The sequence below is a fragment of the Cupressus sempervirens genome, chromosome 9, assembly GCF_028749045.1.
Source record: "Cupressus sempervirens isolate cs-2001-9-10 chromosome 9, ASM2874904v1, whole genome shotgun sequence".
NCBI classification, from domain to species: domain Eukaryota; kingdom Viridiplantae; phylum Streptophyta; class Pinopsida; order Cupressales; family Cupressaceae; genus Cupressus; species Cupressus sempervirens.
In genome coordinates, this window is record NC_143126.1 from 816,781,127 (window position 1) to 816,795,028 (window position 13,902).

Below are 13,902 nucleotides of genomic sequence, written 5' to 3' on the forward strand. Positions count from 1 at the left end.
ATTTGTGTATGCTCTGGATCTACTGTATGTTGTATTTCTGTTGGTTCCAGATACCATTCTGTGTATTACTCTGCTCATTCAAATTGAGACAAACTCTCTCTCCTGTCACTGTACGGATCCATTAGCATCCTTCCAGAGTGGTGTACTGGACACTGTCCTCCCCTTTACGGCATCATTTTTTATTCTTCCCACACCACCCCTCACCGTATGGCTCATAAATCCTGTCATCTACGTCACTACTATTCCGTACGGTATCTAAGATAGTTGTATGGCCCTCAGGCAATTTCGTATGGTAACCCAACATCACCGTACAGCTTGATTTTCTTTCCCCCACCCAATGGCTTCCAAACACCACTGTACGACAATCCTTCTCACTCTGCACTCAACGTATGACAACTTAAGTCCACCTTTTGTATGGACTTCCTTGGTATCGTACGACCCTATTATGCGTATGGTTTTCCAATCTCACTGTACAGTTCCTCACTTGTCACCGTACACCACACTTTAAAGACCATACGTCACACTTCTATTACCGTACAGGTTGTTCCAAACCACCATACGGCCATCACCGTACAACTATTCCCTTCACTCTTCTGTGCACAATTGAATGGTCACTCTAGGCACTTCCTCACACCCGTACGAAACCAATTTTGGGCACATAGTCATCAATTTTCCTCTGCAAAAATTTGAAACTGATAGCAGGGAACATTACAGCGATATCAAAGCCTTTGATCCTGCTAGCCTGTGGACAGTGAATGAGAGTTTATAGCTGGAAGAGGACACATTCCGTTGATCGAATGGCTGAAGAACGGGAACGGGATCCAGTAAGTGCCGAACTCATTGCACTTCTGAGGGATCTTAAGCGGAACCAGGCACAGATCACTGATACACAATGGCTCATGGAAGAAACTCTCAAGAAGTTAGCAGAAAACAAAATATCTGGAGAATAGAATGGGCACAACGCGAATTCTGTAGCGGGTAGATCACACCCTCACTCAGCACGCTCTCGACTGTCCATGCCGACCTTTCCACCGCGGACAGAGATACATCATGGAGAAAGACTTCCAACCTTTGAAGAGATAAGGGAGGATTGGAGGAATGCAAATCTTGAGGAAGACATCTCCTACAAGGACTACGCAAACCTAAGAATGAGATACGCAGGAGGCGGAAACAGAGGAGGATATTTTAATGATGATCTGAGGAGCAAAGTGAACCTGTCTCCATTTGACGGTTCAGGCTCCATTTTAGTGCAGGTGTGGGTGATGAAAGCCGACACCTATTTCCAGGTAAATCCTATGCCTGAAAAAGAAGTTGCACACGAACGGTGGCACCATGGCACTATCACTCTTGGGCATGATCAAATAAAGACCTATGCAAAGTTTACAGAGAGATTAATAGAACAATTTGATGGAAAGGATCCCGAGCTCAATTTCAAGGATCTAGCACAACTGAGGCAAACGGGATCGGTGGATCAGTTCATCGCCGAATTTTAGAGATTTTCTGTGTTGGTCATGGACATCTTGGAACGAAGGCGGGTCATGCTCTTTATGGATGGGTTGGCAGAACCTCTGAAGGGTTGGGTGAAGGGATTCAATCCGTCAACATTGTCAGAAGCAATTAGTAAGGCACGAAGCATGGCTTCGTTGTCAGCATCATCCTCATCCTCTCGAAATCACTCACATCCAAAGCCGCCGACGTTCTTGAGAGACAAACCTTCGCCCAAGAAGCCGTCATTGGATGAAGCATCCCGACAAGAACTTCGAAGGAAGAAGCTGTGTTTCAATTGCAAGGGGCCTTGGGAACTTGGCCACCGATGCCTTGGGAAAGGGAAAATTCATTACATCGAGGTACTGTCCGATAAAGAAGATGAACAGGAACAGGAGGAAATGCCAGTGGAAGATATCCAACCTAGTGGTGACACCAACTCGGCCAACTTAAACTGTACGGAGAGGATTGCCGCCTTGATACAGTGTGATGGATCCATTGCTTTGGTTGGCAGTTCGAGGTGCACAGTGTTCCGTGTGCGAGGTACCCTTCAGGGACAGAGGGTCACGATGATGTTGGATAGCGGAGCTACATTGAATTTCATAAACTCCTCCTTGGTAAAGCGAAGAAATCTTTCGATAGAGGCACATGTCGGCTTCCAGGTCAAGGTTGCCGGAGAGACGTTCCTACCCTGCAAACACCTTGTTCCTCAACTGAGCATCACGATGGCGAATCATACGGTGACGAAGGACTTTTTCATAGTGGACCTCGCCAACATGGAAGTCATTCTTGGCATATAGTGGATGGAGATGCTTGATGAGTACACTCAGAGTTTCAAGCGAATGGACTTCACTTTTGTGGCTGACGGGAAGAAGGTGGTCCTCCGAGGGATGGCAAATGAAGGACCGAAGGAAGTGTTTGTGCATCGGATGGAGGCAATCCTGTGGCATGATGATGTTGCATGGACTGCACAATGCTTCATCTCGGCGGAACCTATAAAGGGGCACCGATCACCTCCACAGGATAAGGAGCTTCAGGGTATTTTAAGTAGGCATGAAAAAGTTTTCATGGATATTCCACCTGGCATACCACCGCATCGGGGATTTGAACACACAATAGAGTTGGAATAAGGGGCAAAACCAGTCATAACCACTCCATACTGCCACCCCAAGAAATTCAAGGATGAGATCGAACAGACAATTTAGGAGTTGCTTGAGAAGGGATGGATTCGTCCCAGTTCTAGCCCGTTTGCGTCATCCGTGGTGTTGGTCAAGAAGGAGAATGGAATGTTGCGCATGTGTGTGGACTATCGCGCTTTGAACAAAAGGACAATAAAGAACAGGTACCCCATCTCGAGGATAGATGAGCTGCTGGATGAACTACATGGTGCAGTTTATTTTTCAAAAATAGATTTTTGTTCCAGATACCATCAGATCCGAATGAGGGAAGAGGATGTGGAGAAAACGGCTTTCCACTGCCACTACGGACACTATGAGTTCCTGGTCATGCCGTTCGGTTTGACCAACGCACCTGCTACATTCCAGTCATGCATGAACCGCATGTTTAACAAATAGTTGCATAAGTATTTATTGGTATTCTTTGATGATCTTCTCATTTATAGCAGGACGTGGGAAGAGCACCTGAAACATTTGAATGAGGTTCTGAGTATCATGGAAGAACAGTCCCTGTTCACCAAACAGTCCAAATGTGAGTTCGGAATGATAGAGATATTATACTTGGGGCATGTCGTCAGTCAATACAAGGTTCAAGTGCACTAGGAGAAGATTCAGGTTATCCTTGACTAGCCTCCCCCAAAATCTCTCACGGATCTGCGAGGGTTATTCGAGTTGTGCAGTTACTATAGAAGATTCGTCAAAGGTTTTTCTTAGCTCAGCGTGCCTTTAACGGATCTGACGAAGAAAGGGGCTTTCCAGTGGAACGAAGAAGCACAACTCACATTTGATAAGCTAAAAGAGGCCATGAGCACTTGCCCTATTCTGGCATTGCCTGACTTCACCCGACTGTTTATTTTGGAATGCGACGCATTAGGGGAAGGCATTGGAGTGGTTTTGATGCAAGACAAACACCCCATCACCTATGAGAGCAGGAAGCTTACACCAGCTGAACACCTATATTCTATTTATGATAAAGAAATGTTGGCCATTATTCACACACTGACCAAGTTCTGATAGTATTTGGTTGGTGCCAAGTTTGTTGTCTGTATGGATCACAATAGCCTGAGATATTTCCTGGAGTAGCGGGACTTGAACGAACGGCAACAAAAATGGGTAAGTAAGGTTCAATCTTTTGATTTCGACATTGAATATGTAAAAGGGAAAAACAATGTTGTTGCAGATGCCTTGTCCCGAAAACCCACCATCTGCTCACTAGAACAGATCTTAGCCGACTGGAAGGCACAACTGTTGGTGGAATATTCCAAAAATATGTTTGCTTGTGAGATAATGGATGGTCACATCCACGACGATCAATATAGGGTGGTGAAAGATATCATCTATTATAAGGATCGGATCTACCTAGTGCTAGAATCCAAGCTGAAGTAGAAGATCTTGAAGGAAGTGCACGACTCCCCCCTGGCTAGACATCCCGGCTTCCTTAAGACCTACAAAAGTATTCGGGAGAGATTTTCAGGGAAGGGACTGAAAGGGGACGTGTTGCAGTATGTCAAAGAATGTACCGTTTGCCAACAGAACAAATCCGAACACACTCTTCTTGCTGGACTGTTACAGCCTCTGCCGATTCCTTAACATAAGTGGGAAAGTATATCAATGGACTTCATAACAGGTCTTCCCAGGGTGAATGGAAAGGACTGCATCTTCGTGGTAGTTGACAATTTGACAAAGTATGCTCACTTCTTTGCCGTCCCCTTGGACCTTCAGGCTGCATAGGTCGCCGAACTGTTTTTTAGAGAAGTCTTTCGCTTGCACGGGTTACCCCAAAACATTTTCAATGATCGGGATGGACGATTCATTAGTATCTTCTGGACAAAACTGTTTCGGATGGCAGGGACTAAATTATCACCGAGCACGAGCTACCACCCACAGAGAGATGGCCAAACTGAAATTGTGAACAAATGGCTCGAAGGCTACCTACGGAACTACGTCTCGGCACAACAATGTGCATGGGTGAAATGGATCCATTTCGGGGAGTACTGCTACAATACCACGTATCACATGTTGATAGGGATGGCGCCATTCAAAGCTCTATACGGGCACAAACCACTCTCTTTCATCGATGCAGTGCTAGACGACAATTGCACTTCAAGGGCGAAGGATTGGCTTCAGGAGGGACAAGACATTCTGAGGAGCTTGAAAGAAAACCTTCAGCAGGCACAAAACCGATAGAAGGTGTACGCCGAAAGACATTGGATAGAGAGAAGTTTTGAGGTGGGTGATCTAGTCTACCTTCGGCTTCAACCATACCGACAGTCCTCACTAAAAGGAACAGGGAAGGAGAAACTGAAGCCCTGGTTTTATGGTCCCTATCGCGTGATCCGTCGCATTGGTGAGGTAGCATAGGAACTGGAGCTTCCCGAAGGTAGCCGCATTCATAATGTCTTCCATGTTTCCTGTTTGAAGAAGGCTATCGGGCAAAACATCACCGTCACTACAGATCTTCCACCACTCAATGAGGAGGGGAAACTCATTTTGGAACCTGCTGAGATTCTTGAAGTGCGCGAAAAAGTCTTGCGGAACTAAACTGTTAGGGAGTACTTGGTACGTTGGCGACATCTACCGCTGGACGATGCAACGTAGGAAGGCGAACACATCCTTCGACACCCGGCACTGCACTTGCTTTGGGACAAGCAAATTTTGGGATGAGAGGACTCTAATGTCCCTGACAAAAATAAATGTATTTAATTAATTTGTGTAATGGGCCAATTATTTTTAATTTATCTCGGACCCATATTTTGTCTTCGTAGTTTGTGTCGCCATCAGCTATCTTTGTACACCCTCAGAATGGTTTCCCGACGGGTATTTAAGAACGACTGTAGGTAGTCTGTAGGTATGCTTTTGGATTTCATCTCTCTGTACTGCGGATTCCTGCTGGAGTTTGGCATTGTTGCCATTTTGGAAGTGAAAGACCTTCCCTATTTGGCTTGCCCGGTTTCGGTGGGAATCAACCCTCACCCTATTCCGTTGGTGTATGTTCGATTTGTAACTAGCAATTTGAAGGCATAACCATACATCTCTGTTTCTGTTGGTGAATCTCTCAATCTGTGTATGCTCTGGATCTACTGTATGTTGTATTTCTGTTGGTTCCGGATACCATTCTGTGTATTACTCTACTCATTCAAATCGAGACAAACTCTCTCTCCTGTCACTGTACGGATCCATTAGCATCCTTCCAGAGTGGTGTATTGCACATTGTCCTCCCCTTCACGGCATCATGTTTTTATTCTTCCCATACCACCCCTCACCGTACGGCTCATAGATCTTGCCATCTACATCACTACTATTCCGTACGGTATCTAAGATAGCCGTACGACCCTCAGGCAATTCCGTATGGTAACCCAACATTGCCGTATGGCTTGATTTTCTTTCCCCCACCATACGGCTTCCAAATACCACCGTACGACAATCCTTCTCATTCTGCACTCAGCGTACAGCAACTTAAGTCCACCTTATGTACAGACTTCCTTGGTACCGTACGGCCCTGTTATGCATATGGTTTTCCAATCTCACTGTACGGGTCCTCACTTGTCACCGTACACCACACTTTAAACACCGTATGTCACACTTCTATTACCGTACAGGTTGTTCCAAACCACCGTACGGCCATCACCGTACAGCTATTCCCTTCACTCCTCTGTGCACAACCGGATGGTCACTCCAGGCACTTCCTCACACCCGTACGGAACCAATTCTGGGCACATAGTTATTGATTTTCCATGGCAAAAATTTGAAACTGATAGCAGGGAACATTACATAGGGTACTAGTGTTATTCTGTATGCAGGATGTGCTGATACTTCAGTTTTATTCTTGAACTCGCTGCAGACATGGAATCCACAGAAGCAATCTTCTCTAATTTTCAGAGGTTTAATGCTTATTGCCAAGAACTTGAAGCATTCTAAAATATAGTGTAGATCTTGGAATTTGTAATATGCTCTCCATGTTTGTTGCTAATTAAAATTGGATAAAGGAACCACTGTCTGTCCTACATTAAATAATGATTGTTTAAACATCCTGTCCTCTCAAATGTGTTTTGGTTTTGCATTGTACTTTTTATGGGAAAAAATTGTAGACCAGTACTCTAAGATGATCAAATGCAGACTTTAAGTTGATGGATCTTTATTTGACAAATTGTGGCTATTATTGTTTCATACAGCTTTTGGTGTGCCTTCGTATATTGATCAGAAGGTGTGTTTATGAGAACTTCAATAAAGAAGAGATTCAAAAGCTGTTCCCACCAGAGGTTCCTCCTGAGTTGCAGAGATTACTTGTTATCTTATTGCAGAAGTTTCAAAGAGACTGGAGAGAGGATGCAGTTAAAGATCAGGTGGGATGCCTTTGACTTTTATATCTCCTTTAAGGTGGCCAGGGTTTTCCTCCATTTTCTAAATTACTTATATGTGTTGCTGGAAGCATAGTATGCTTCCCTACATATGTTTGTTATAATCTGCTATGTATTCAGATGATATTGCTTCTTATTCATTTTATCTTCCTGTTTTCATTATTCTTACTGATTGCTGAATGAATTTAATGTATTTTGAGCTAGTTCCTTCCTCTATATTTGGCTCAGAATAAATGGTATCAGTAAATAAACTGATAATGTTGACCTTTTCCCTTTTCATCTTGATATCTTTTTTAGACTGCAATATGAATATCATTTCTTAAAGATAAATTAGCTGGGGCTTAAAGACAAATTAGCCGGGGCTTAAAGATAAATTAGCCGGGGCTAATGATACAACCAGTGATCTAAGGTCAGCCCTATCAAGCTCTGAGCAGTCTGTCTTAATATTAACATTAGGCTATTGCTCACCTAGGATATATCCATCACTTGCATTTACCTTGACATTCTACTCATGTCCTTACTTTGCTTTCCTGCAGTTTTTCCCACATGCCAGCATCTTTATCTAAATAGTGCTTTATTTATTTTGACTTATGCTGATCTTTTGAACTATGTGTCTTTTATTGGAACTGCCTGTTGATGTAAATTTTATGGGACTACAACATGCAGAATCGCATACTAGTATTCAAATGAAACACCAAATCTTCAACTCTGTTGAATAAGAATGCTCATTGAAGAACACCGATTCACTACTAAGAGAGGGGGGAAGGAGGGGAGAGGGGGATGGGGAGGGGGAGGGGGAGGGGGCAGGGGCGGCGGGGCGGGGTGGGGTGGGGGTGAATTAGTAGTGAATAAATCATAAACTTTTTTTCAATTCAATCCAAACTTAATTTAGTTACTTTAAATTTATTAGGTTGAACTAGAGAAGCACTATGAAATCAAGAGGCACTGCACACAAAACAATGCACATGATTATGATGTAGAAATTCAATGCGGGAGAAAACCAAGGTGGAATAGCTGCTAGGATCGACTGTCCTAATCCAGCCTCACAATTCAGAACCAATTACAACCTTTAAGGGCTTCAGCCCTAAGGAGTCTCCAAGTCCCTAATCTAAAAGCATCAACCTTTTTCCACCACTAGAGCACCTACTAAAATGATCTGACCAACAACTCAGTTACAAGAGACAAGGAAAGATAATTACATCTCTGCATCATTTTATCATTGCAACATTATGGTTTTGTATGTGCAGATATAAACAAATTGAATCCAGTGTTATGCCTGCAAACAGAACAATATACTGCCAACTTAAACAATTCCAGTCTGTAAGGCTTCTCTTCTTAAAATCTGAATATCAATTCTGATTGATAACAAACTTCAATATAAATCTGAACAGATATGTACTTCAAACTTTTTACATGAATACCTCTGTAAATTATGCTTTGACTGTGTAACCAATTTCAAACTTGCAAGTGACCAAACATTACTATGATAAATTAAACTTTGTTAAGAAATTCACACGCTGCTATACCTGATTTGTTAACCTTTTGAAACAGCAGATCATGAGAAATATATTTTCTATCAAACTCACGTATCCAACACTGTGTTACTGCAATTGCTAATTCATGGCAGACTTCTAAATATTAAAGCATCTCCATACAACCAATATTGCGATTATTCAGGGTACTCTGCGTAATATATATCAATCACCACACTATCTCACTCCTTTTTTCCCAAATGTTGACAATCATACTTATAACCTTCAGAAGAGCCACCAGAATTGGTGGAGTCAGTTTTCAAGTAGTTTCAAACTGTTTCTAAAGACTCGTGTAATTCCAGCAAGTATTTGCTTCCTTAACAAGAAGCCAAGTAAGCATACTGATGAAGCAACGCTTTTGTCTTCGATTGTTTCAGCCTGGGCATTATATGCTTTTGTTAAATTGATTAGAATTTTGTGTTTAAAAAAAATTCTTTACCAAGGCCCAATATGATAGCCAAACAACTTCAAAACATATACATCTTGTCTAAATACTGGTGGCTCCCTCTTTTTGCTCGATACTATTTACAACACACGAATTGACAAAACCAAACAATGAAGTTTTATATTTGAACTTGCTGAGTTGACATTCAAATATGTACTGCTGCTAAAGTCAGATTTCTGAGGTGTTATTACAGTTTAAAATATTTTCCAGATTTTTGAAAGACACGTGTCGTTCAACACTATCTCTGAGACATTAGATCCTGGATGTCTTCTACTGCCACAGACAAATATTGGAGCCCAACAGCTGAAGGTTGATTCCCCTTTTTTTAATAATACCAAGCAATTTTCAATCACTGGAGGTTATTGTGTTTATTGAAAGATGACTTCCTTGTTTGTTTGTCGAACATGGGAGACTTGGTATCATAAACTTTATTTCCAGAAGTTGATGGAACTGAGATACAACATCTTCGAATTGGTTGTGTATCGCCAGACCAAATGTGAACGTGATTGTCTCCAATCTTCATATCAACCTGATACAAAGATGACTTCAAACTGAATTGCCTCTGCAGCAATTTGTCTTACACAAGGCTAGTTTTTCTTATGTGAAATATACAAATATCCTCTGCAATCAACAGGTAAACAACATTTAACACATTGCTGCTATATTCACAGCAAATATCAATTGCTGGTACTAAAACATTTGCAGTTTTACATTTTCTTGACATCAATGTTATTGACATCAATGCCACCAAAAAGGGGACATTATAACTTAGCTAAAATGCAGTTTGTAAAGCTCGACAAGTGAAATATGGTATGCTTCATGTCTACTTTGTTAAGATTCATAAACTCTCCATGATGGTCCCAAACATCATGGAAGTAAGACTTGAAATCCTTTATACCGAACTGCTAATGCAGCCAATCAGAGGGTGTGGTTAAATGCCTTTAGCCCACCAATTCTTTTGGGAAAGCATCAGAACAAGGAGCATGGAGCTTGTTGCTCCAAGAAGCAAATTTTCAACCAAGGACTTCCTAGTATAAGAAAAAAGAAAAAACATTTTCATAAAGAAATAAAACCAGTCTAAGAAGTTCCCCTGAAAAGTGTATGACGACCTTAGAAATGAGCCATGAACCATGGGCCATGAAGAAACTATATTTCACTTGCAAGGAACCATGGGCCCTAGGATATAAATGCTTTGAGAGGTGAAATGTTGATCAAATAGAAGCATATTTATTATTTAGAGAATGAATCTGCATCAAAAAAATAAGAACTGTCTTATTTGGAGGGAAAAAAGGAAGGATAGTTATCATAAAGGTCTGAAGAAGAGAAAAGTAGTGAAGGCACTCTTGCCCAACCTTCTATTTTTCAGAAAAATTAGTCTTTCATAGTTCATGGAGTCTTACATGGATAGCAAGTAGTTGTCCTTATTGATATCGGAACTATTCATAAATTTATTGATTGAGTGGTTGCTCTTAGAGGACTCAAGAATAAAGATTTGAAGGTTTCAAATTTATGGTAGCTGATGGTTTTACTGCTAGGTGAATACCTCAAATGAGCTTTCAGTTGGTTGGTATTGAAGCCAAAGATGATTTCTATGTGATAAGTATTAGAGACACAGATGCAGTTCTTGGCATTCAGTGGCAATGGCATCTATCTTTGGGAGAGATCATCTTGAACTTGCAGAATATGGAGGTGAATTACCAATTAGATGGAAAGCAAGTGGTGCTAAAGGGGATGTCAAATTGAGAAAAAATATCATTTAATTGTGCAAGATTTGTTAATCAAGCGAAGCAAGGTTTTCCGTGGCATACCTCTTGGAAGGCCTCATGAAGAGGTATTTGAATTGGGAGCAAAACCAGTAATCACCACTCCATTTCGTCACCCAAAGAGACACAAAGATGAAATTGAGAAGGCAATCAAAGAGCTCTTTGAAATGGGACACATCTGTCCAAATAAGAGTTCCTTTGCATCTTTTGTTGTGTTAGTTAAAAAGGATGACAGTATGGGCATGTGCATAGATTACAGAGCTTTTAATAAGAAGACTGTAAAGAATTGTTACTCCATATCAAGAATTGACAAGCTCATTGATGGGCTATATGGAGTTGTCTAATTCTTGAAGATAGATTTGAGATTTGGTCTCCATCATATCAGAGCTTGTGAGGATGACATTGAGAAAACTGCATTCAACTGCCATTTTGGGCATTATGAGTTCATGGTTACGCCTTTTTGCTTAACAAATGCACCTGCAAAATTTTGGTCTTGTAGAACCAGCTGTTTACTTGTAAAATAAAAACTTTGTTTTAGTATTTTTTGATATCTTGATTTTCATTAAAACTTGGGAGGAGCATATGAGGGATGTGGTTTTGGGCTTCTTTAAGGTTGAATCTTTATTTGCAAAGGAGTACAACTGCAAGTTTGTATGATCAAACTCCTATATTGGAGAAATAGAGAGCTAGTTTGCAGTAGATATGCTCAAAATACACAGGATTCACCGAGAATTCAAACTTAATTACAGTAGTTTTAGAATAGATCATTTGGAACTACCTTCATTGTTTACTACTGCCTACTTGTTATAAATGTTTATTTCTAGTTCAATTGAAAGACCATTTTCATTAACAAACTTACAGTTATGAAGTTTCAGTCAAGTAGATTGCAGTTCTGATTCACAAGCTGTGCATTTTTTTTTGTCTTTGTTAGTTTCAACTTCAAGCCAATATAGTAGTACAAATATTATTCATGATTGTACCCAAAAATTTAACCATAAAGATACAATTTGGGAAGGAAACCAAAAAGGAAAGTGTATATTTTGTAATGTCTCCTTTTAAGCCAATGTCAGAGGATGTGTTGTTAGGCTATAATTGTGTCCCTCCTGCTCCTAGGCTGATTATTGTGGATAGAGGGACTTCTGAGGTAGAGGCTTGGTTATAGGAGGGTCTTGTCTTCTCCACAATTCAGTATGTTCCAGTTTGGTCTTCGTTTGGCTTAGATTGAACTTCGTTTGGGCTTAGGTTCATGTACTTACTATCTATGGTAAGTTTGGTGATGATTGAGAGGGACCCTTTCTATATTTGGAAAGTGCATTTGATCACATGGGGAAGTAATAGGTATGACTCCTATTTCAGATGACATTTTTAAAAGAAAGTTTTTTTGAGTTATTATTATTTTAGTTGCCAAATTATAATTCAAACATTAAATAACTTATTGTAAAATTATAATTTGACTTAAGCTGAGGGTTGAGTCATCATTGAAAGGGGCTATTTATTCAATTAATTCATGGAAGCTTATGCCAAAGTAATAATTAAAGTATGGAGTAACTGAACTATTAGAGTGAAAAAGTATATCTAATTATCTCACATTGTCTGGAAAAGTGTTGGAGTTCTCCCACTAGTGTTATTAAAGACTTACGAGTTCTAATTCATTATGTTGATTATGCTTTTGAAATTGGTGAAGTTTACTAGAAGAAACTAGGGTTTTGATTTCAACCATTGGAGAGCAGGGATTCTTCAATTGTGCAATCATATGAGAAGTGAAATAACTTCTGAATTTGATCTTCTGAGAGAGCATCAAGACAGAAGCTCTATTTGTGGTTCAAATGGTGATTCAAATGTGAGGTGGATTAAAATCAAAATTCACCAATGGATTAAATGGCAGATTTGGGTAAGTATTATTATGGTAGCAAATAACAGTCATATTATGGCATCAGATCATTTACAGGGCAAAATTACACCGTGTTGGGTGTGAGTTTTGGTTTGAGAATCAATATTATATCTCAGTTTGGACATCTAAAGCAACGGTCAACTCTCAAACTAATCTGTAAATGTTGCGACAGAATCTATGGTATCTAACTGGGCATCTATCTCCATCAAGCAGCTGTGTGATCTGGGCATGAACTCGTTTCAAATTTGTAGCTATAGGTGCATCTTTTCATTGTGCTAAATGAAACTCTTATCTGATTCTTGAGCACCTGGTTTTCTGGTTAGTTTGTTAGGTGTTTAATGCAATTGAATCTACTTGGCCAAGCAATCAGATTTAATATTTGGTTTAAATCCATTCTTAATCACGGTGTTTCACAATTAAAAAAAGAACTACGAGTTTATACAGTTGTTCAATGAGTGTTTCTCGTTATGTCTTGTGTGATGCCATAAAAATCATCATCATATAGTGACTGCAAATTTTTGTTTATTATTTATATCTCATGGTTATCAATTTTAGACATCCTATATGTTGCAAATATATTTACTATGCCAGTGAGACGAAGTAATGTTCTTAATCAAACATGACGAGTGTTTGACAATATTCCTTGAGATCAAGTTTCTACAAGATAAGCATAAAATCAGAGTTCACAAAGTTAGAACCAGCTGGGCTTCATATAGTGGTATTGGAGCGGTTTCTTGCCATCTTGTTGGGAGTTGGGAAAAAAATAATATTGATCACACAGTTTATATTTGAGTGATCAACATTCTTGCAATTGTTTCAATCATGGAAATAATCGAAAAATTACGTCAATAGGGAAATCCGAAGAAGGTTACACCACAGGATATAATGGCTGACATGAGGAAAGCAATGCTTAGCATGTTTGAGGGATATAACATTCTTCCTCAATATGTTAAGAAAGATTCATCTTTCTACCATTTTATGGACTTTCATCCAAAGCTATATGGTATGATTAGTTATGTGAAGAAACAATATCACAAGATAGCTCGTGACTTATTTGCGAGAAGCTTTGGTTCATGCGGTGACATGCAAATGGTATTTGGTGGGAGGAAGGTGAGAATTGAAGAGGAAGTGGACATTAGCAGCATCTAAGAAGTTGCTTTCAGCATGGATAACAATTCTGATTTTTATGGCAGCAGAGTTAGTATTGAGCCTACTCATGAGATAAAAACCATTCTTAGGTTTTGTCAGTTGTA

The 13,902-nt window shown here is 40.2% G+C and overlaps 1 protein-coding gene across 2 annotated transcripts in view; it reads left to right on the forward strand.

The window, feature by feature from the left end:
- LOC149541192 (uncharacterized) overlaps positions 1-13,902 on the forward strand; it is a 116,125-nt gene that overhangs the window by 70,336 nt on the left and 31,887 nt on the right. For both annotated transcript variants that reach the window (XM_089802194.1, XM_089802193.1), the window contains exon 3: positions 6,833-7,003. In XM_089802194.1, coding sequence (XP_089658320.1) covers positions 6,833-7,003 — 171 coding nt within the window. The remainder of the gene's footprint in view (positions 1-6,832; positions 7,004-13,902) is intronic.